The 24,244-nt window shown below is 43.1% G+C and overlaps 1 protein-coding gene across 1 annotated transcript in view; it reads left to right on the forward strand.

Annotated features, from left to right (window-relative positions):
* LOC126416731 (protein SYS1 homolog) overlaps positions 1–24,244 on the forward strand; it is a 49,700-nt gene that overhangs the window by 6,181 nt on the left and 19,275 nt on the right. The window contains exon 2 of the mRNA XM_050084554.1: positions 23,846–23,913. Within this exon, the coding sequence (XP_049940511.1) occupies positions 23,846–23,913 (68 nt within the window). The remainder of the gene's footprint in view (positions 1–23,845; positions 23,914–24,244) is intronic.

A 24,244-nucleotide genomic window follows, 5' to 3' on the forward strand; every position in this document is an offset into this window, starting at 1 on the left:
CATCATTCCCCACAGCCGAAAACTGTCCAGTTTATCCATCATATCCATTCCTAAAGACAAAAAAAAGTGATCTCAAAAATTCAAACACGACAACCCTCATACAACACTACATTACTATAAAACAAAACAAAAACTAAACCATCAGCTCACTGCACAATACACCACCAATCTTCACTTACAAGCACAACAACAGCTGCCAACGTCAACAACTCAGATGAACCAAATACGACAAACGCCACACAACGCACGAACCCACCAGAGAGCACCACCAAACCACGACGACACGCCGCCTACAAACACATCACAAGCACGCACTAAACCAACAACAAAACGCTATCCGCAACCTACAGACACACCACCAGAGAGCACCACCGACAACACAAGAAGACATCTACAAACACGCGACACTCGCAAACTAAACTTTGCGCCGCCATGGCATCACACACCACAACAGACTTACATCACGGGTCAAAGCCGACGCGTGTTATCGGACCCTTCTGGTGACCCCCAAATCTTTTATCATGTCCATGACACACTCTCCCCTATTTCTTGATAATACAAAATGTGCTGCTCTTCTTTGATCTTTCTCGATCTAGTCTGTTGATCCTATCTTGTAAGGATGCCAGACCACCTGGCAGTACTCTCGTAATTGTAATTCCTGAGTATTTAGTTGAACTTGTGGCCTTTACATTTTACTGATTTATTGAGTAATCGAAGCTACACAGTTTCCTTTTAGCCTCCGAGTAAGAATTTGGGACAAAGTTATCTTACATGGTGACCATAATGGTCTGTTGAAGATCACAGTAGTGCCTGTCTGTATTTTGAAGAATGTTCTGTTGATGGACTCAATCTTAGCATGCTAAAATTGCAGTCCAAATTAGGAGGTGATACTTCAGCTGAGAGTTGGTGAAACCAACAAATTTATCACGGCAACAGCTAGTTTTTGAAAATGAAGGTTGTGATGATGGACTGACTTTTAGTGGAGTCTAAAGTCCAAATTAGATTGGAAGATGACAGTTTGGTTGAGAGTTTGTACATTCTCTGGAGAAAAAAAGAAATAATTGAAGCAGCCGCAGCATGATGCCAGGAGTAATGTCAGAGCGGCTCTGCAAAAAAAATTGGAAGAATAAGACCTCTCACCAGGTCACTGTTATACTCACTGACTATGACCTGATGTCATGTGCTATGGCTCCTCACAGTGTAACATCAGGAGTAACACCACAATACCTCTCCAAATAATGGGAAGAATGGGACCTCTCCCAAAGTCACTATTATACTCACTGACCATGACCTTACATCATGCCCTATGACTCCTCGCAACATGACGCAAGGCGTAACACTGCAGTGCCTCCAAAAAACTGGCACAGAATGTTGCAGGCAGTCCATTATTTGTTAACAAGATGTCACGCACAGATGTGAAGAGTTGTGATCTGCATGGTGCACAATACTGTGATCAACCAGAGCCTTATAACAAGTGTGCCTGCCCTCATGTTCCCATGGAGTCCACATTGGGCCACTATCACATCCAAATGCCCCCAAAATTTTGATGTTGTACAGTTCAGTCAACCGGCTGATTGGAGACCCACAATGAGGGCCCTTTTAAACTCGTCAGGTGCTGATAGCATTGTCTCACACAAATGTGCTGCATCTTCACTCTGTGATCACTGAAAATCTTATGCTCTTCACACCTCTTATATATCCTACCAGATATGGTGACAACACTAAGCATGAACTTCATGTATCCACTCCGGTGGGCATTCTATCTGTCATAGGGAATTACAACTGTAATCATTAACACACTCACCAATGATGTGCAGTGTACAAAGTTACTTTGATATCCAGTCATGTCTTCTGGGTGTTTCACTTCTTTTTATCATGCAGTGTATTTATATAGACATCCTTGATAAAAATCCTTAGTTTCCCACTGTGCTATGACATTTTCAGTTTTTTATTGTTTGAAAGTAGTAATAACAAGAATAGCCTCATCAGAGCCCTCATATTCCCATGAGAGACCCAGTGCTTTGATAGGTAAAATATAAGTGATTGTGTGAGGCCACCATACTCATTGATAGTGTCACTGATCGAAGTGTAAACTTACATCATATTCTTCAGCATTACCATAGATAAAGAATGGTTTATTGACTCAGTAATATGTCATTTGCAGAAATGAACCTCTATGTTATTTCTTTTAGCTGATTGTGTGCTGCTAGGAATGGATCATAATTAATTTACTAAGAACTTAGCTTTCTGTTTCATCATCTTGATCATCTCTTTGCATCTGATGATTGAGTGCTCTCCACTTTGGTCTGTTTTGAAAGACATCTTCCATAATGCCCTGGCTCTGTTTTGATTGTCTTCTTTCCAAATCTTGGTTAATCTGGTTGGACTGTCTCCTTGTTGGCTGGTTTATGGGTACTTCCAGTTCTTTCTCTGGCCATATTCTGCCTGTTTTTTCTGTCCCTGTCTTTCTCCCTCCCTCCCTCCCTGTGTGTGTGTGTGTGTGTGTGTGTGTGTGTGTGTGTGTGTGTGTGCATTTTGTGGTGTTGTTATCATCATTACAAAACACATACATATACATTGATAACATATTTACAGTTTAGTGTTTAAGTTTGTCAATCAGGTCATAACACTTAGTGTCAATTCGTGCAAGTCTTTCAGACTACTTTTGAAAGTGTAAAGTGGGCAGTTCCCACAATATGTCTTTCTGTGTGTTCCTCTGGAACATTTTCAGATGCAGCATTTTCAGAGTAACCTCATTTCAGAATGTGACCACATCTCCATTGTCTTATTTGAATATGGTTGAGTCTTGATCATTCACGATGAAAATATCAACCCCACAATCATCTTCATTGGGTTTTGAATTAGATACGTGTTCCAAGGTAGATGTTTATTCCTAAAGTCTTTCCACTTCTCACTAACATCAATACCTTCTCACTGAACACGCATTTGGGAGGACAACAGCTCAAAGCATTGTTAGCCTCCCAGATTTAGTTTTTGCATGATTTTCCTGTGGCAAATACCAAGGTGTTTCATTGAAAAGGGCATGGTGAATTTCATTTGCCATTCTTTTCTGGCTCAAGCTTGTGCTCCATCTCTAATGACCACATTTTTGAAAGGACGTTAAACTATAAACTTTCTTTCCTTTAGAAAGCTTCTGTGATCAGAAGATCAACCCAAGCTTGCTTGCTTGATTTCAGACAAAGCTGGTGGATTCGGAAAAATGCTTTTTGGAACTGAATTCAAATGAGACCGTGTCTTCTTAAGAATTTCTACTTTGCCAGTTTTTACCCAAGATCTGGAGTACAAGTAACCACAGAATGGAAAAGGATTCAACATAGTGTGTAGTTATCTTATTAATTCTGAACATCATTTCTGTTGTACTTTGTCCAAATGATATTTTCTATCACAATAATACTTTATTCTTTTATAGTGATATGGGACATACTTCTAACGCTTTTTGTCCATGTCAAAATAATTTTTTCATTAACTAAGGAACACCCCTGTCAAGCAGAGCATTAAACATCAAAAGTGAAAGCACATGGCATTGTGATACACATCCTGGTATTGTGGCAGCAGTGTCTTCTGCTTCACTGCACAATAGAATCAAATTAACTTTGTGATCAGTAAAGCACGGTAGCCCCTTCAACACTGTACACGTTAATAATATTTGTCACTGTCTTGGGGTAACAAATGCAGGGAAGTGCAATGTAGGGAGAATGATAAAAGTTACCTGCTGCAGAAGTTGAAGTACTGGAGTCTTTTGTAGTACGACATGGTCACACTCTCGGAACAGTTTACTTACATCAGCTCCAGCCTCTGGTACCTAAGGATATATAGGCTCTATTAAAACATCTACTTCTCAATTATTGCCACAGTGCAGTAGCAAAGAATGTGTCCAGTGTTGTTTGGTAGGCTTGGGAATTCATGGTTCAAGGAACTAAAATGGATGGTCCCAGTCATGAAATAGAGCGCGCACACGCGCGCACCCACACACACACACACACACACACACACACACACACACTTGATATTCAACGTCAGTCACATGTAATAATCATACTTAGATCTAAAAATTAAATAAAACATTAAGAAATAGTTGTTTCTACAATAACAATGGCTGCAAATATTTAAAACTTTTTTTTTTTAATTGTACCTGGATAAGCTGGTAACATTTTGAGAATGTGTAAAATCCTTAAAGCTGTGCCTAATTAATCACGAGTTGTGAAAAGTCAAAATTATTTAAAAGGACATAGTACTGTAATGTAAAGGAAACAACAAAATAGTATGCTCGTGACAACATTTCATGGCATTTAGCATTTTACTAAACTCACTATGCATCACATAAACTCATGTAATACGGATGATGGATAGGGAAGAGAGGAAGGTAGGAGGAGGAGGAGAAGAAGAAGAATACTGCTTTTGTATGGTATTAGAATGTAACAATGCATGAAATGTCTTTTTAAAATTTTCTAGTTAAATTAAAACATTGAGTGCATGCAATTTCCCCAGAGGGTGTCTGAGATGTGTTATGCTTGTGTTCATTCAACTCAGTCCACTTGCAGGGTCAATGGAAGTGTCTGATTCCACACATCGGCTTCTTTTGGTGTGTGACGCCACGATGGTGCGGAATTTGGTTTGTGAGAGTGGCGTGTTTGTAGGTGTCGTTTTGATGTGCTCAGTGTTGCTCTCTGGTGGTGTGTTAGGTGATGTTTTTGATTTAGTTTGCAGGTGTGGCGTGTTTATAGATGGTGTATTGTTGTGGTCGGTGGTTCTCTCTGGTGGTGTGTTTATGGGTAGTGTGTTATGCAGCATATGGGGTTCATTTGCATGGTAGCATTGCACATGTGTGGTATTGGTAGTGACTGTGCTTTCAGAAGAATATTTTTCAGTGAGTTAACGATTTTGGTTTTGTTATGTTGACTTTATAGTAGTTTTTTCTGTTTGTTGTGTGTGAATTTTGGTAGATTTCTTTGTCTTTGGTAGGTATGGATATAACTGATAAGGTCAACAGTTTTTGGTTGTCAGCGATGATGGGGGACAGTGCGTTGTCTCTAATAAAATTTCTTCAACTATTTGGATTTTTCGATGAAGTCGTGAAGTGTTCAGTGTGTCGTGAAGAAATGAGGCTTACTAAAGTTCTGGCATCTCAGACCAGGGACAGCTATATATGGAGATGGTGTAAGGATAACAGGTCAGGGGAAGTGTTAGAGTCCAATTTTGATTTTCTAGGGTTTTATAGTGTGGTATTGGTTGTTTCTGTTGACCTATATAGGTCAAGGGAAGTGATCGATTCCAGTGGATTTTTGTGTGTAGTGGAATTTGGGGAGGTTGTGGGGTCTTGTTGTTTTAGTGTTTTTTGTCATTTGGTATAGTGGTGTGTGTTTATATTTAGTTTGTCCCCACCCAAAAAACCCCAATTTCCCCCACTTGTCCCGTTAGTTTCATTATATTTTTGGAGGAATATCTGTTTGGTAGACTTTCGATCGATTTTCATGTTTGTTGTCATGTTTACTTGATGACGTCACAGAAGCAGTATGGGAGTTACTGTGAATGGTCGTTTCCGCCATATTGGTGATGTCATTGGCCAAAGGAGAGGGGTGGAATCAGACGCTTCTGTTATACCCATATACACACATCAAAAAAAGTTATGCATCACCCGAGTTTCCAGGACTCCTGTAGATAGATGCTGACTGTGGATATTGTATCACAGACACAGTCCCTTTGACTGTTCAGAGATGTCACTAAATCCGCCCAAAGATGTAAACAACCATGCATGAGCAGTGCCTATTAGACAGAGGGGGTCCGACAGCTGATCAGTTCCAGTCATTCCACCAGGAAATAGTACATGGCTCGTGTTTTCTGTAGTTCAACCATGCCTAGATGGTCAATATCGCGGTTTGATCATGTCCGCATTGTTACTTTGTGCCAAGAAGTGCTCTCAACAAGATAAGTGTACAGGTGTCTCAGAGTGAACCAAAGTGATGTTGTTCAGACATGGAGGAGATACAGAGAGACAGGAACTGTCAATGACATGCCTCGCTCAGGCTGCCCAAGGACTAGTACTGCAATGAAAGGCTGCTACCTATGGATTGTGGCTCAGAGGAACCCTGACAGCAATGCTACCATGTGGAATAATGCTTTTCGTGCAGTCATAGGACATTGTGTTATGACTCAAACTGTATGCAAGAGGCTACATGATGCACAGCTTCACTCCCAACGTCCATGGCGAGATCCATCTTTGCAACCACGAAACCATGCAGTGCAATACAGTTGGGCCCAACAACATGCCAATTGGACCGCTCAGGATAGGCAACACATTCTCTTAACCAATGAGTGTCGCATATGCCTACAACCGGACATTCGTCAGAGACGTGTTTGGAGGCAACCCGGTCAGGCTGAACACCTTAGACACATTGCCCAGCGAGTGCAGCAAGGTGGAGGTTCCCTGCTGTTTTGGGGTGGCATTATGTGAGGCTGACATATGCCACTGGTGGTCATGGAAGGTGCCGTAATGGCTGCATGATACGTGAATGCCATCCTCTGACTGATAGTCGAACCATATCGGCAGCATTTTGGTGAGGCATTCGTCTTCATGGACAACAATCCATGCTCCCATCGTGCACGTCTTCTGAACGACTTACTTCAGGATAATGACATCACTCAACTAGAGCAGCCAGCATGTACTCCAGACATGAAGCCTGTCAGCATGCCCGGTATAGATTCAAAAAGGCTGTTTATGGACGACGTGACCCACCAACCACTCTGAGGGATCTACGCCAAATCTCCATTGAGGAGTGGGACAATCTGGACCAGCAGTGCCTTGATGAACTTGTGGATAGTATGCCACAATGAATACAGGCATGCATCAATGCAAGAGGACTTGCTACTAGGTATTAGAGGTACCGGTGTGTACAGCAGTCTGGACCACATCTGAAGGTCTCACTGTATGTTGGTGCAACATGCAATGTGTGGTTTTCATGAGCTATAAAAAGAGCAGCAATGATGTTTATGTTATCTCTATTCCAATTTTCTCTACGGGTTCCAGAACTCTTGGAACTGAGGTGATGCAGAACTTTTTTTCATGTGTGTATTTCAAGTTCTTGCAAGATGTTCAAAGACAGCCATTAAGCATTGTTTGTAAAACTTCAAGATACATGTCTGTTTCTCCAACATAGTGTTAAGTTTCTGTCAGTTTATCTTCAATGCTGCCTTATTATTTTATAGTGTAGTACATTCTCTAAACTGAGCCTCAAAAGTTCTACTTGTCCAACCTATATACTGTTTGTAACAGTTGTTGCATTCAATCTTATAAGCAACCAATGCACGAACTTTACAACTTGATTTATTTGTATCATGTTTTAGCTTAAAACGAAGAGTTTCATTTGTGCAAATGCCCAGTTTTTGCCCAATTCGGAGCTGGTTTTCTGAAACTGATGCAGTGTCGTATCTGACAACATTCCTCTCTATTCTATAGACATCTACACTTCCCGAATAGCTGAAGTGGTTAAGACAACTGACCATCATGTGTGGGAAATCCAGGTTCGAGTCCCTGGCAAAAATTTTCGCATGGCACTAATAGGTAGTGCATCTATATCTCACACAGCTAATGCCAAGATATTTGTTTTCAGCAAATTCATTTCGAATTGGTTACTTTGTATCATTTTAGCTTAAAATGAAGAGTATCACGTATGCAAAAGCCTGTTCTTCGTCTGGTAGTCAGAAACTCTTTGTGCTGTTGTACGACATCCTTCGTCTGTACTCTATAGGCTTGTAGATAAATTTTTCTGCTTGATGTTCCTCTTTTAAAGCAATAGTAGCTGTTTCCTGCATGTGCTCTGCCTCTCTCTCTCTCTCTCTCTTTCTCTCTCTCTTTCTCTCTCTCTTTCTCAAAAGACCACTTCCATCTTGTAACCATTACTTATAGCAACTGGGATAATACTGGTCTTTTCAGTTTCCTATCTTGCTCTCCAAAAGGTTCCTTAAGCAATCTGTTAACTAAAGAATGAAATATGTGAAGGTTAGTGCTTTTCAGCCCAGAATAAAATTTAGTGTTGAATATGAATCTAAAGGGGCACCTAATCTGTTTCTTTGATGTAATTATCACTGAAGCATTTACAGGAAACCCACTTGCGCCATTCTAGCTTCTACATCATGGCATCCAACAATACAAGGCTTCTGAGGAGGAATGGTCAGTATTTAAGGATACAACAGGAACAATTGTTCGAACAAAAAAGTCTAGTAAACATAGGCTCTAGAATCCGTACTTTAAGAACTCTGAGCACAACTACAACTTTGATACTGTGAAATGAATGTCTTTTACTGTGAGCTCTTTGCTTTCCTTATATTGGGAGGAGATAGAATGAATCTAAATAAGGAAAAAAATGTCCAGTGAGCATGGACTCTAAAACGCAAACTTTAATAGCTACGGGCACTTACTCAGTAGAAGAGATGCGTTCCACAGAATTGGAGATGTAGTAGTGCTCGTAGTCCATAAGACATGCATTTTAGAGCCAATTGTTTACTAGACATCCTTGTCATACCCACTGAATATTGACCATACTGTTTATAAAAATGGCATATTTTTGTTACTTAATTAGCAGATTGCCTAAGCTACCATTAAATAAACAAAATAGAGGAAAAGAAATACTCATTCTCGAGCAGTTTCCTATAAGTTATGATTACGAGGCTACAATAGTCACTAAAATGTTTCAAAAAATTAAGACAGAACTCATGCGGAGAACAGATACAAGTGCAAAAAGCTGTGTATGTGTCTATAGAATAGAGAGGATGGATGTTAGAGATGGTAGCACAAGAGTTTCAGAAAACTGGTTTGAGAGTAGGCTTCTGCATAAATAAACACTTTGTTTTAAGCTCAAACATGATACAAATAAATTAAGTTGTAATGTTAGTCCATTGGGTGCTTATAAGATTAATTGCAACAACTCTCATAAACAGTATATGGGTCAGACTGGTATAACTTTTGAGACCCAAGTTAAAGAACAAATTGTAGTAGAGAGTAATAACACATCATCTGAAGATCATTTAACTGATAGTAAACACTAGGGAGGACCTAGGGCCACCCATCTTGAAATTTTACATGCTATGCCTAAAGGACATTTTTTAAGCATTTTGTAAGAACTTGAAATGTGCAGATATCATTTGAAAAAAACAGATTACATACCCGATCCTCAATGTATCTTCCAGAATTCAATGTACTTCAAGATTTTTAATGACATACTCAGATGGGCCAATCAGCAGAAAGTCTCCAACATTGCTAAAGCCTCACTTAGTACGGTACTACCTTAGTAGCTCACCACACTTGCTGGCAGCATGGTCACAGGCAGAATGAGTGAATTTAATTATAAAGTGGAAAAAAGTTTCATGTATTAATGTTAGCATCATTACTTAAATTGCTTCTTAATTTTAAATTACTAGTATTATGACGTTTAAACAGTTCTTTGTTACATTTTAACTGGGTGTTGTGTGTTGTCCTTAGGTTAGTTAGGTTTAAGTAGTTATAGGGGACTGATGACCATAGATGTTAAGTCCCATAGTGCTCAGAGCCATTTTTTTGTTACATTTTAATATTGCACACAGTCAGTATTTTTTTCCTCTCGTCTTCCCACCTTTCTCCCTCTGCTATCCATCATCCATGACACATTGACCTCTATGATGCATAGTCAATTTAGTAAAATGCTAGTCACCATGTAATGCTGCCACAATCATACTTTCACGTTGTTAGCAGTTTCTTACAGCTTTGATTATGTTATAGTTTAAATAGTTTTGACTTTCTACCCTTTGACTAATCAGAAACAATTTTATGGATTTTAAATATTGTCAATCTGTTACCTGTTAATTCAAGTACACTTAAAATTTTTTAAATTTTTTTCCATCTGTTTGCCACTGAAATAGCTACTGTATTTACACGAAACTAATGTGCCATCAAATGTAATGTGCATCCCAATTTTAAAGATTAAAATCATAAAAAAAGACTTCATTGTTGCATCACTGGTAGGCTAAACTTATTTTACACAACAATGGCTGTATATATGAAATATCAAAACATCATCAAATTTTAAGTGATCCAGTCTTAAATGGCACAGTCAGTATTAAAAATGAATGCCTAATTTGATTACCTACATGACATGCAAACAAACATACTGTAAATTACAGGCATTATTAGTCGTTATTCAATAATGTCGTCATTACTGATATCCTCAGAGGAGTCTACATCCGAAACAGATTCATTTCCTTTTTCCCCATCATCCTCAGTGTCATTCTAGAGCACATCATCTTCACTGCCATCCATTTCTGGAATTTTGTGGTTAGTGTTGCCTTTCCAGGCAGCCAAAACCCAGTATGCCATAATGTGGAGTGCAGCATGCTTAATTTTTCCTTTTGGAGTTGGTCACAGGTTGGCTCATACAAAAATTTTTGGTGTTCCTGAACATAACCTTTCAAATGTTTGTTTATAGTAATGTACAGAGGTTGTAACACAGGAGTCATTCCTCCAGGAATAATAACAATGTCACCGGCTAGGATTCTTTGTTTACATCATCAGTGAGATGATCATGAAATGCATCAATGCAAAGCATTGATGGTAGCTTAGAAAGCCCACAAAGACAAGAGTTCCCATACATTTAGAAGCCAGTCTTGCCTTGGTGTACTAACAACTGCAACCACCTATTTTGATTCATTCCTTATGGTGTCACTAGTCACAGGTTTCCCATTCCCCCCAGGGGGTCCACAACTCTTTTGTGGACACGTGTGTAGCGAGCACGGGACCCCGAGCTAATGTGGCCCTCCTTCCTTTCCGGGCTGCATACCTTCCCTTCCCTTTCCGCATCCCTCCCCGTCCCCCATATTCGCCCCCCTCCCCCTCCTCACCTCTGGCTCTTTCCTTCCCTTTCTCCCCCTCTGGGAGTATGGTTTGTGCCTACGTCCGGAGACGGATGCTCGAAACTTTTCCAACTTACTTGCTTTCTACACTTACAAGTCCTCGTCCTTCCTCTGTCCTTCTCTTTTCCTTCCCTCTTCTCCTTGCCCTTTTCTCCGCTGCGGCATTTGAGACCCCCTCTTCTTTCCTTTCCCTTTCTCTTTTTTCCTCCCTGTGCGTGTCTGAAGGCCGACCCACGCACTTCCATGCGTAGCCGGTGACGGGGTAACGCGTAATTCCCCGCCCCGGGTGGACAGGTAGGACACGTACGTACCCCCTGGTAACGGCCAGGCCCAGGGAGGGGTGATTACCCGAGCTGATACCTTCCGAAAGTGCCGATTGGTCCCTCCGTCCGTTTGTCGGGAGGTGTGACCTGAGGTGTGAACAATCACCTAAGGCGGGTGTGCCCTCGGTGAGGGCCCCCACAAGGGAGGAGCGCGCCATCGGAGACGCCGGTAATCATGGGGGATTCTTCCGCAATGGTTTCCTCACCTTCCACTATGTCTGCTCACAAACGTAAGTTCACTGAGTCTCAGCCACAGACGGTTCTTCCGTCGTTGCCACAGTTCCTTGTTGTTTCTCGGTCTGACGAAGGTCATGACTTTTCCACAGTCACCCCTTTCATTATTCAGAAAGGTGTCGACGCAATTGCGGGTCCTGTAAAGTCTTGTTCCAGATTACGGAATGGCACCCTGTTGTTAGAAACACACAGTGCCCTCCAGGCTCAAAAATTGCTGCGTACTTCTCTGCTCCACACCTTCCCTGTCCGGGTGGAACCGCACCGTACCTTAAATTCCTCGCGTGGAGTCGTTTATACACGCTCCCTCGATGGATTGTCTGACGAAGAAATTCAGCACTACCTGTCTGACCAGGGCGTCAAGGCTGTTCATCGGGTTATGAAAAGGGTTGACTCGAACATCATTCCAACCCGCACTGTCTTCTTGACATTTGACAAAGTTCAACTCCCATCAAAAATCAAAGCAGGCTATGAGATAATTTCCGTTCGCCCTTATGTCCCAAACCCTACGCGTTGCTATCGATGTCAGCGGTTCAGTCACACCAGCCAGTCCTGTTCAAATCCGGCCAAATGTGTTACGTGTGGCAAGGATACCCATGAGGGTGCTTGTCCACCTCCATCCCCTCGCTGCATCAACTGTATGGGTGACCACGCTGCTTCCTCTCGAGATTGCCCCGTTTTTAACGACGAAAAGCTCATCCAGGAAATAAGAGTGAAGGAAAAGGTGTCGACCCTTGCTGCTCGAAAATTATTCGCCAGTCGACAGCCCACCGTGCCTCAGAAAGGAAAATACAGCACTGTCCTTGCTTCTCCTCGGCCAACAAAGGAGGCGGCCACGCAGACTTGCGACCTCACCTTTAGTACCACGGTCGTCAGATCGGCCAGCGCAAAGATCGCCCGTTCAACCTCACCACTTTCACCTGCCCACTTAATGGCTCACCCTTCGTCGGGTTCTGCTAAATCTCGAGCCCAAAAGTCAGACACCAAGTCTTCGAAAAAAGAGCATTCTCGTGAAGAGTTTTTACGTACCGCAACTTCACAACCATCGGTTCTTCCTTCATCTAAACATCATACTTCCAAGAAGGCTACGAAGAAACACAGTTCCTCTCCTTCTCCGCCAAGGCATGTCCCATCTACAGCACCACCTGGCGGAATTCGCCCTCGGCCGTCTTCTGTGTCGCCGAGGCGCACTGCTGGTGGCCGGTCAACCGGCCGATCGCTGGTGGCAGGAGCTGCTCCTGACCAACCTATGGATCAGGATCTTCTGCCTTCGACTGAATGCCATTCCATGCTGTCGGTCGCAAGGTCTGAGCAGTCGTTGAGTTGACAGCACCCTTGGTCACGTTCCTCCATTTCCTGTTCACCCTATGTCCATTATCCACTGGAATATCCGCGGCATTCGAGCCAATCGGGATGAATTATCGATCCTCTTACGATCCTACTCACCGGTCATCTTCTGTCTTCAGGAAACAAAACTGCGTCCCCATGACCGCTTTGTTCTCCCTCATTTTCAGTCTGTCCGATATGATCTCCCCTCTGTTGAAGCCACTCCAGCCCATGGAGGACTCATGATTCTTCTCCATGATACTCTCCATTATCACCCACTCCCCTTAAACAGTTCCTTCCAAGCTGTCGCCGTCCGTCTTTCCCTTTCTGGATACACGTTCTCTCTTTGTACGGTATACATTCCATCGTCCACACCAATGGCACGAGCTGATCTCCTTCATCTTCTTGATCAGCTTCCACCCCCCTATTTGCTGGTTGGGGACTTTAATGCCCACCACCCGCTTTGGGGATCTCCGCATCCTTGTCCACGTGGCTCACTATTGCTAGACGTCTTCCACTAAGCGGATCTAGTCTGCCTCAACACTGGGGTCCCCACATTTTTGTCTGCCTCCACGACAAATTTATCTCATTTGGACCTTGCGGTCGGTACTGTTCCGCTAGCTCGGCGCTTCGAATGGTTCGCCCTTGATGATACACACTCAAGTGACCACTTTCCATGTGTTCTTAGACTGCAGCCTCAACTGCCATATATGCGCTCGCGACGCTGGAAGTTTGCCCAAGCCGATTGGACACTTTTTTCGTCTCTAGCGACATTCGATGACCGTCGCTTTCCCAGCGTCGACGATGAGGTCACACATGTTACCGACGTTATTCTCACAGCTGCGGAACGTTCAATACCACGCACCTCCGAATTGCCCCGGCGGCCCCCAGTTCCTTGGTGGAACGAGGCATGCCGTGATGCAATACGTGAGCGGCGATGTGCTCTTTGCATTTTCCGTCACCATCCAACTTTGGCCAACTGTATCCGATATAAGCAGCTCCGTGCGCGATGCCGTCGCGTCATCCGCGATAGCAAGAAGGCAAGCTGGAAATTCTTTATTAGCTCATTTAACACCTTCACTCCCTCCTCGGAAGTTTGGAGTCGGCTTCGACGGTTCTCAGGCGCGCCTAGTTTCTCCCCGGTCTCTGGGCTCACTGTCGCGCATGATACCTTAGTGGACCCCGTCGCAATTTCTAACTCATTGGGTCAGCACTTTGCTGAGATTTCGAGTTCTTCAAATTACACGCCAGCGTTTCTCCCGAAGAAACGTGCAGCGGAAGTGCGACAGCTTGCTTTCTCCTCTCAAAATCACGAAAGCTACAATACTGTTTTCTCCATGCGGGAACTCCAACATGCCCTCTCTTCTTCTCGCTCCTCCGCCCCAGGACCGGATGGTATCCATGTCCAAATGTTGCTGCATTTATCAACCCATAGTCTGCGTTACCTCCTTTGCCTTTATAATCGAATTTGGACCGACAGTACCTTTCCCAGGCGATGGCGGGAAGCTATTGTCGTTCCCGTTCCGAAACCTGGAAAGGACAAACATCTCCCCTCTAGTTATCGCCCCATTTCTCTCACGAGTAGTGTCTGTAAGGTTTTGGAGCGTATGGTGAATTACCGTTTAGCTTGGTGGCTGGAATCCCGCAGTCTTTTAACACCAGCCCAATGCGGATTCCGAAAGCATCGTTCTGCAGTTGACCATCTTGTTGCTCTCTCCACTTATATCATGAACAATTTTCTCCGGAAACGCCAAACGGTAGCAATATTTTTTGATCTGGAGAGAGCATACGATACCTGTTGGAGGACAGGCATCCTCCGCACACTGTTCTCTTGGGGCTTTCGGGGCCGGCTGCCCCTTTTTCTTCGCGAATTTATGGCAGAGCGCACATTTAGGGTGCGGGTGAACACTACTCTCTCCCGTACTTTCTCCCAAGAAAACGGGGTACCCCAGGGCTCCGTGCTGAGTGTTGTACTGTTTGCCATCGCCATTAATCCAATTATGGATTGTCTCCTTCCTGATGTCTCGGGCTCCCTCTTTGTGGACGATTTTGCGATCTACTACAGCTCTCAACGGACCAGCCTTCTTGAAAGACGTCTTCAAGGATGTCTCGATCGCCTCCACTCGTGGAGCATCGAAACCGGCTTCCGTTTCTCACCCAGTAAGACCGTTTGTGTTAATTTTTGGCGACGTAAGGAGTTTCTTCCGCCCTCCTTACATCTAGGTCCTGTCAACCTTCCGTTTTCCGACGTCGCTAAATTCTTGGGTCTTATGTTTGACAGAAAACTGTGCTGGTCCTCCCACGTTTCCTATCTTTCGGCTCGCTGTCTGCGTTCCCTTAACACCCTCCGTGTCCTGAATGGTACCTCCTGGGGAGCGGACCGAGTGGTCCTTCTCCGCCTCTATCGCGCCTTAGTGTGCTCGAAATTGGATTATGGAAGCATAGTCTACTCCTCTGCTCGGCCGTCTATTCTTCGGCGTCTCGACTCTATCCACCACCGTGGATTACGTTTAGTGTCTGGAGCTTTTTACACCAGCCCTGTGGAAAGCCTTTATGCTGAGACTGCTGAACCTCCGCTGTCCAATCGGCGGGCAGTCCTTCTGAGTCGTTATGCTAGCCATCTGTCTTCCATGCCTGCTAATCCAGCCCATGACCTTTTTTTCGACGCCTCCTTTGATGTAGGGTATGCAGGCCGCTCCTCCTCCCTACTACCCCCGGGAGTCCGCTTCCGTCAACTGCTCCATTCTCTTTCCTTTCGCTTTCCTAAAACCTTCTTGACAACTTGGGGTACAGCACCGCCTTGGCTCCGTCCCCGGATCGACTTGCTCCGAGACCTATGTCAATTTCCCAAGGATGGTACCCCTACACTTGTTTACCGTCGGGCATTTGCTGCTCTATGTGCACAAATGACGGACGCCACATTTATTTACACCGACGGCTCGAAAACATCGTTAGGTGTAAGGAGTGCCTATATTGTTGGCGACACCCCAAATCACTTTCGGCTTCCCGACCAGTGTTCGGTTTATACTGCGGAGCTTTACGCTGTTCTCCAGGCTGTCCACTACATCCGCCGCCATCAGCGGATACAGTACGTAATCTGCTCAGATTCTCTCAGCTCTCTCCTAAGTCTCCAAGCTCTTTACCCTGTGCACCCTCTGGTCCACCGGATTCAGGACTGTCTGCGCTTGCTCCACCTGGGGGGCGTCTCGGTGGCGTTCCTCTGGCTCCCGGGACACGCTGGTATCTGTGGGAATGAGGCGGCCGATATAGCGGCCAAGGCTGCAGTCTCTCTTCCTCGGCCAGCTATTCAGTCGCTTCCCATTACCGATCTACGGAGCGGTTTATGTTGCCAAGTTGCTCATTTAAGGCATGCGCATTGCTCAACACTTCCCCATAATAAATTGCGGGAAGTGAAAGCCCTTCCTTGCGCTTGGACCTCTTCCTCCCGAACGCGTCGTCGGGAGGAGGTAATTTTAGCTAGACTCCGGATAGGGCACTGTCTTTTTAGCCATCGACATCTTTTAAGCGGTGATCCTCCCCCACTCTGTCCCCACTGCTCTCAGCTGTGGACAGTCAGACACCTTTTAATTGAATGCCCCTATTTTAATCCGTTATGCTCCCGTCTACAGCTATCGCCTGATCTATCGTCGATTTTAGCAGATGACACGCGCTCAGCCGACCGCGTTCTCCAGTTTATTAGTGACAGTGAAATGACGTCAGTCATTTGAAATTTTTTTTTTTTTTTTTGGGACAACAAACCCCTTTCTATAGTGGATTTTTAAGCATTCCTTCTGCCTTTAGTTTCTCAAATTTTATGACTTTGTTCCCATTGCTGCTGGTTTTAAATTTCGTTTTTTTCCTGTTTCCTACGTCACGGGCTGGGCGCTAATGACCATAGAAGTTTTGCGCCCTAAAAAAAAAAAAAAAAGGTTTCCCATTCTTTCTCAATTCATGGATGACTTCCAAAATTTTTACTTCAGCATCAGGATGTCTTCCTTTGCAAGGGCCAGTGGATTTATTTCTAGTAGCATTACTTGCAAATAATGCCAATTTCTCTTTCTTCTTTAAGCTACATTAAACTCGTCTCACTCTCCTTTTACCATATTTTTCAGCATAAAGAATTACTTTACACTTGACAGCAGCATCATACAATGTTCTTCTCTGAGGGCCTTCCGTTTTGTGACTACCTAATACAAACACACAGCACAGTAATAGGCCAATTCTAATGTAATGAAGTTGAGAACTGCAACACTGCATTGTGTTGTAAGAAACAATACTTAAATTTCAGTGAGATTGCTGGTGAACAACAGATTCAATTTTTTACTTGAATGTAATGCACTATCAAATCGTATGCCTTATTTTTACATTTGAAGGTGATCATTACTTGTGAAACTAGTTACCAAGTGTGACTGTTTGCAGTTGAGGCTGCTATAATAAATATTTAAAAACACTGTAAACAATGTTTTTTTTTAATCATTTCATGTTTTTTCGGATTAACTGAAGCCCTTGATGCTGCTTCACCACCTCACAGCTAAAAAGTCACCTTCCAGACTGACCTATGCCTTGAGCTACTCTGCAGATTGGTATTTCGCCACAACAAACATTTTGTATTCACATTTGTCAACTTAGCCAACTCACAACCAAATAGTCACCTATCAACTTTACCTAGACCTTGGGCTGTGCTATAGATCAGTGTGTTACTCCATTCTACAGTCCAAAGAAAAACAGAGCTGCAAAGAAATATTGTCACTGTTCTCTTATCTTCCTGTTTGTGCATATATGACCTCAAACACCACAGCATCATTACATCACAAGACGAAGCCGACAACTGATGTCGATAGGGTCAGTTGATTCCTTCCCCTACTTTAGATCGTGTTAATGATACGTTTTCAATCACTTTATTAGATAGCAAGCATTCCATTCTGCGACACTTGGTTTGTGTCCAGCAGCATATCCCTGTAATTCATTTGCTTGCGTCTCTCGACTCCAAAGTTTGGAACAGTTGTGGCACCATTTTCTGGAGGTCAGTGACAGCAATTTATTACAAAACTTTTAAATTTGTAATCATGTCAGAACAGTTTGTCTGCTGATGTTCTTCACTCCTCTGATTGAGACTGTGGTTCTATATTTACCTATCTACCTTGCATTTTTATTTCACAAAAGCCGCTGTTGAATTAGGTGCCTAAAATTTGTCCATAACTCAGATTGAATAAGCAAATCAGAGTACCAGTAACAAATCTCTTTTTCAGCCCTACACCGTCCTCACTGAATGTCTGTCTATTTTGACTGGTAGGGCTAGTTAACACACAACTTTATAGAGTCGCATAATCTGCTTTAATGATGTACTGTGGAACCTTGCTTAATGAGCTCCTCTCATAATGCACAATTCACGTAGCAAGCAAAACAAATTGTAAAAAAATTACTGACTTAATGAGCGATGTTTCGCCTGATGAGTGATGACGATTTGAAGTGACGTCACCAGCTGTTCACATGCAGTGGGGAAGTGTTCAACAATATGAACACCTTTCATTTTCAGCAGCAGCATATGAACAATGTCTTTAGTACATACTCCAGTCAGGATGTAGTGCTTCTTCTGCTACCATCTTAGTGCAGTTGGTCATTACACATTTTTCTATACTTGTGTTTTTTTTTTGTGCATAATTTTAATAACCTTCATAGAAATGTCCGCGAAGATAAAGCCACAAGAAGACAACCATGAGAGACAGAAAATGACCTTAGAAATGAAACATAAAATCACTGAAAAACGTGAACATGGTGTGAGTGTTGCCGATTTAACATGCATATATGTAGTCTGTCTACATCAATTATTTGCACTATCCACAAGAACAAGTACAAGATTAAGGAGAGACATGCTTCTAAGGGAGTGAAAGATTATCTAAACTATGGTTTCTTATTCTGGACGATGTTGAAAGGTTGCTCCTTATATGGATAAATGAAAAGCAATTTATTAACAAGAACATCATTTGTGAGAAGGAAAGAATGATTTTTACTGGCCTTGTTAGGAAGACGCCAGGATCATCAGCATCCAAAGAAATGTTTAAGGGAAGCCATGGGTGGTTTGAGGAGTTTAAGAGAACAACGGTCAGCTGGCTCCGACACAAAGGCAGCAGAGAAATTCATCGGCAACTTCAAGATGCTCATAGATTCTGAGGGTTATCTGCAGCAACATGCTTTTAATTGTGATGAGATGGGTCTATTGTGGAAAAAGATTTCAAAGCTTAACAGAGGAGAATGTATTTTCCAGTCACAAGCCAATGAAAGACTGTCTCACACTGCTATTCTGTGCCAATGCAAGTGACAATTTGAAAATTAAATCATTGCATGTTTACCATTCAGGAACTTTATGATACTTCAAGAAGTGTAAAGTCCAGAAGAGCAGGTTGAATGTGATGTTTAGGTCCAACAACAAGGCTTGGCTGACATGTGATCTATTTTGTGATTTGATCAATGAAGTGTTTGGTTCTTTGGGGAAAAAATATTTGCTTGAGATGAATCTGCCACTCCATGTCTTGCTTGTTATGGACAACACTTGTGCCCGTTCTCCAGGCCTACAAGACTACTTCCTAGAAGAATTTCAATTCATCAAAATCTAATTTCAGCCTCCCAACACTACTCCATTACTCCAGCCTATGGACCAGCACAGTATTTCTAACTTCAAGGTCTACACTAAAGTGCTCTTTAAGCATTGCTTTAAGTTGACTGAAGCTACCAATCTCACTCTCAGAGAGTTTTGGAAATATCACTTCAACGTCACCGCCTGCTAAAAGATGATCAGAAAGGCTTGGAAAGGGGTCACCAAAAGAACCCTCACGTCTGCTTGGAAGAAGCTTTAGCTACAATGCTTTGTCGAATGTGACTCTGAGGCATTTGAGTCAGTACCTGTGGAGTCTGTAGTCAATGAGATTGTGTCTTTGGACAAGAACATGGGACTAGAAATTGATAACAATGATATCGATGAGCTTGTAGAAGATCATAACCAAGAAATGACCACTGAAGAGCTTATGGAGTTGCAGTGTGTTTGACAGCAGGAAGCTGTGGAGAGGAGTTCTTCAGAGAAAGAGGAGGAGGAGGAAGAGGCAGTTAACAGCAAAGCAGCAGTCTTCTGGCGCAATAAGAGAAATGCTGAAAGTGTGGTGATTGGTTGCATCAGTTGAAAATCGTCACCCCATTAAAGCAGTGGCTATGTGCACTACAAGTTTGACAAAAATGCTTTGTTGCATTTTCACCAAGTGTTGAAGCATTAGCAGAAACAAATTACTATAGATAGCTTCCTAGTGAAGAAGAATTAGGTTATGTATTATGAATAATAAAGTGCATAGTAGTGTGTTTATAATTTCCTTGAATAAATGGCATGAATAAGATAAAACTTTTAGCATGGAACACATTATTGTATTTCACATTAATTTTTATATGGGATAAATTGTTTCACTTAATGAGTGTTTCACACTACGAGTAAGATTCTGGAACAAATTATGCTTGCTATGCAAGATTCCACTGTATAAGAGTATGCTACTTAACTTTGATGGATTTGTTCAATTATTGACAAATTTCCATAACTGATTTATTCTGTTGCCCATGGTTTTATTTCTGGAAATTCTTGCTAAGAAACTCTGGATTATTTGTCTATATGAAATTCATTGATTGTGAAACCGTGTTACTGATCCTGAAATGATGGTGTACAGCTAGCTTTACGATTTGTCTGCCTGAACCAAATCCAGAATATTCTTGTCCATTCCTATTCCAGTGATGTACCCCATGGTTCATTCCCTTGTGGACAACCCAGGTGCAATACCTGTTCCACACACCAACCCACCACCACCTACCACAGTCTAGTCACAGGCATTTCCTGCCCCCTTAAAAGGCAGGACCACACTTGAAAGCAGCCTAGTTGTACATCAGCTATGGAGCGGTTCCTGTGCAACATTCTATGTTGGCTTAACAAATAACCAACTGGTTATTCACTTGAATGACCACAGCCAAACTATGGCAAACCACAAACTTGACCACCTAGTTTCCGAACATGTTGCACACCACAACATAAATGACTTCAGCTGCTTCACTACGCATGCCATTTGAAACTCCCTTCGAGCACAAATTTTTCTGAACTATGCATGTGGAAATAGTCTTGCAAGCACATTATGTGTTCTCACAATCCTTCCGCCCCCCACACACACACTTCTCCTCTCCCCCCCCCCCCCCTCCTCTCTTCTCCTCCTTTCTCCTCTGCCTCCTTCTCCTCTCCCCCAACCCTCCCCCTCCTTGTCCTTGTCCCTGACTGTGTCTTAAGCCCTACCTTCCTATCTTTCCCTGTCCCCCTCACACCCTGTCTATCTCCAGCTCCACCTTCCTCTCTTCCCCCACCCCTCCACTGAAGATCAGACGTGCACAACTGCTCACCAGTTACATTGCACACATTCATTGCTCTCCTGAACATCCTAATTACCATCTTCTTTTCCAAACCAAGGCAGTTCACCTCCCACATAGGCTGCCCAGGTCAGGACTAATGATTGCAGTTCGCGTGCGATCGCTTCTGTCTGAACTGAAGTCCTTGCCTGTACCACGTCTCCTCGAAATCAATTCACGTACACCACCGTGGTTTAGCTGTAGGCCGAAGCTTTGCCTGGACCTTTGGTGTGGCCCTAAGGACTTCGTTAATCCTGCAGCTCTCCACAGTCACTTCGCCTCGATTCTTGAAGTGTTCTGTGTTCTGAAGTGGTTTACACCAACGGTTGGATGGCTGATGGTAATGTTGGCTACGCCTTTGCCCACAGAGGCCATATTGAACAGCATTCCTTGCCCAATGGCTGCAGTACATTCACTGCAGAGCTGGTGGCCATACCTTGTGCACTTCAGTGTATCTATTCATGCCCCGAGGAATCGTTTCTTCTGTGTACAGACTCCTTGAGCAGCTTACAAGCTATCAGCCAGTGTTACCCTCGCTTTCCTTTGGCCGCGACCATCCAGGAGTCCATCTATGCCTTGGACCGGTCCCATCATTCAGTGGTGTTTGTGTGGACCCCAGGACACGTCGGCATCCCAGGCAACGAACTTGCTGACAGGCTGGCCAAACAGGCTACGCGGAAACCGCTTCTGGAGGTTAGCATCTCTGAACATGACCTGCGTTCTGACATATGCCGCAGGGTTTTTCAGCTGTGGGAGACAGAATGGCATAACAGTATGCACAACAATCAGTGTGTCATTAAGGAGACTATGAATGTGTGGAAGTCTTCCATGCGGGCCTCTCGCAGGTAATCAGTTGTCCTCTGCCGGCTCCACACTGGCCACACTTGGGCAACCCACGGTTACCTGCACCCACCTCAGTGTTGGTGCAGTGCCGAGTTGACAGTGGCCCGTAATCTGGTGCACTGTCCCACTTTAACTGCCCAGCGATGAAATCTTGGGTTATCAGACTTGTTGCCACTCATTTTATCTGACATTGCCTCATTGGCTGATGTTTCATTCTTGAGGGTGGGTTTTATCATTTGATCTTAGGTTTAGCACGTAATTTGTCCCTCTGTGTCCTCCACCCTAGTGCTTTTAGAGTGGAGGTTTTAGTGTGTTGCAGAGTGGGTGGCTTTTCCTTTTTATTCTTGTGGTCAGCCAGCCACTGTAATCTGTTCTCTTGTTTTACTCTCTTCTCTTTCTAGCATCTCTTTGTTGTTTTCTTGTCCTCTTTTGTTCCTTTTAGTGTTTGTTGTCCTTCCTTCGTTGTTGTGGTTTTCCCTTTCTTTCCATTTTATGTTATATTCTTGTCTGTTTTATTCTCACACTTGGGGCATTGTTTTATTTGGAACAAGGGACTGATGACCTCATAATTTGCTTCTTTCTCCCCTCATTTCAACCAACTGGCCCTCTCCCCCTCCCCCTCCCTCCCCCTCCCTCTCCCCCCTCCCCCTCTCCCCCTCCCTCCCCCCTCCCTCTCTCCCTCCCTCCCTTCCTCCCTCCCTCCCTCCCTCCCCCCTCCCCCCTCCCCCCTCCCCCCCCTCCACCTCCCTCTCCCCCCTGTCCCGCCACTGTTTCCCAATTCCACACTCTCCTTGTCTCTATCTCCGCCTTCCTCTTTCTGCCCCCCCCCCCCTTTCACCTTCCCCTCTCTATATCTCGTGTATGCTCTGTCCCCTCAGAACACCTTTCGTTGTCATTGTGCAGACACTGAGTCATCTATCTTTTCCACTGCTGCGTTGAGCTATTTCCTCCCTTGCCGCATGTGTCCCTCCCTATCCCACTGCCCCTCCATCAGCCAACTGTTCCTTAATAGTCAGTGTCTTCATGTCTGCAATATGTGCTGTTGGATGCCTGTGTGGTTGTGTGTGTGTGATTGTGTTCATTTTCACCCAGAAAAATAGCCAGAGCTTGAAAGCTGTAAATAATGTGTTCTAATGTGTGTGACTGTGTGCCACAAACATACAGATAACTCAATTTTTAGGAGAAGTGCAAAAACATTTGCTGCTGGACGGAGCTTCACAAATAAATAGTTGAGTATAAAAGTAACAGAAATTAGTGACAGAACAACATTCATGATAGATGTTGAACAGAGAAATAAACCACAGCCCAAGTAAACAGCATGCTTAGCTGCAGACCATCTATGCAGAAAAGAGACACTGTGAATGTGAAAGATTGAAAAAACTCAGATTAAATGTAGGTAGAATAGATTAAAAAAACTGCTGACGGGGTGTGTTTCTGTAGTTCATGTACAGTATTATGGATAAATATTAGATCAAAAGTCGTGACACATTCACAGTGTTAGGAATTGTGTAGTAGTAAGACATATTTTTATCAAAGTGTACTACAATTTGTAACACCGTTGAATTAAACTATGTCTCTTGCAATGCATTGGAACTGCCCAGATAGTATTTATTTTGTTCGTAACAAATTGAAATTCTAGATATTACATTAAATTGGCTTTACATGTTATTTATTTTATCTTCTTAACATGCCAGTGGAAAATTATTATTGCCCAGTGGCATATTATTTAATTATTTTAAGTTGTTTTTCTGTAGCTTTTATGATGTCTATTTAACAATTTTGCTCTCTTTTTATTTCAGGAGGTTCATGTACGAGATGTTAATGGAAAATTAATCATTACTGCATTTGTCTTAAATGCTCTTGTTGGGTAGGTCATTATTGCTGCAGATTTTTTTCTGTTTGATAGGTATTTTATTAAGATCTTTCATGAGTTAATATTTCAGTGTTGTAAAACTTTCGAGTCCACAGCTTGGTGAACACAGTTGATTCCACCATTTGTATTAGTACTTAATTTCATTTTGTTAAATTTATTTAGTGTCATTTTCATTGAATGACATGTCTGTTTTTGGTGGGAGTAATATTCAAATGAACTTGCACACATTGTAACTGATAACTTAAAAGTTACAATAGCAATTGAAAACTTAAACAAAAGGAACATATATCTGTTTCATTCATTGCCCTTTCTTTATTACAAACGC

The sequence above is a fragment of the Schistocerca serialis genome, chromosome 8 (assembly GCF_023864345.2).
Source record: "Schistocerca serialis cubense isolate TAMUIC-IGC-003099 chromosome 8, iqSchSeri2.2, whole genome shotgun sequence".
Taxonomy (NCBI): domain Eukaryota; kingdom Metazoa; phylum Arthropoda; class Insecta; order Orthoptera; family Acrididae; genus Schistocerca; species Schistocerca serialis.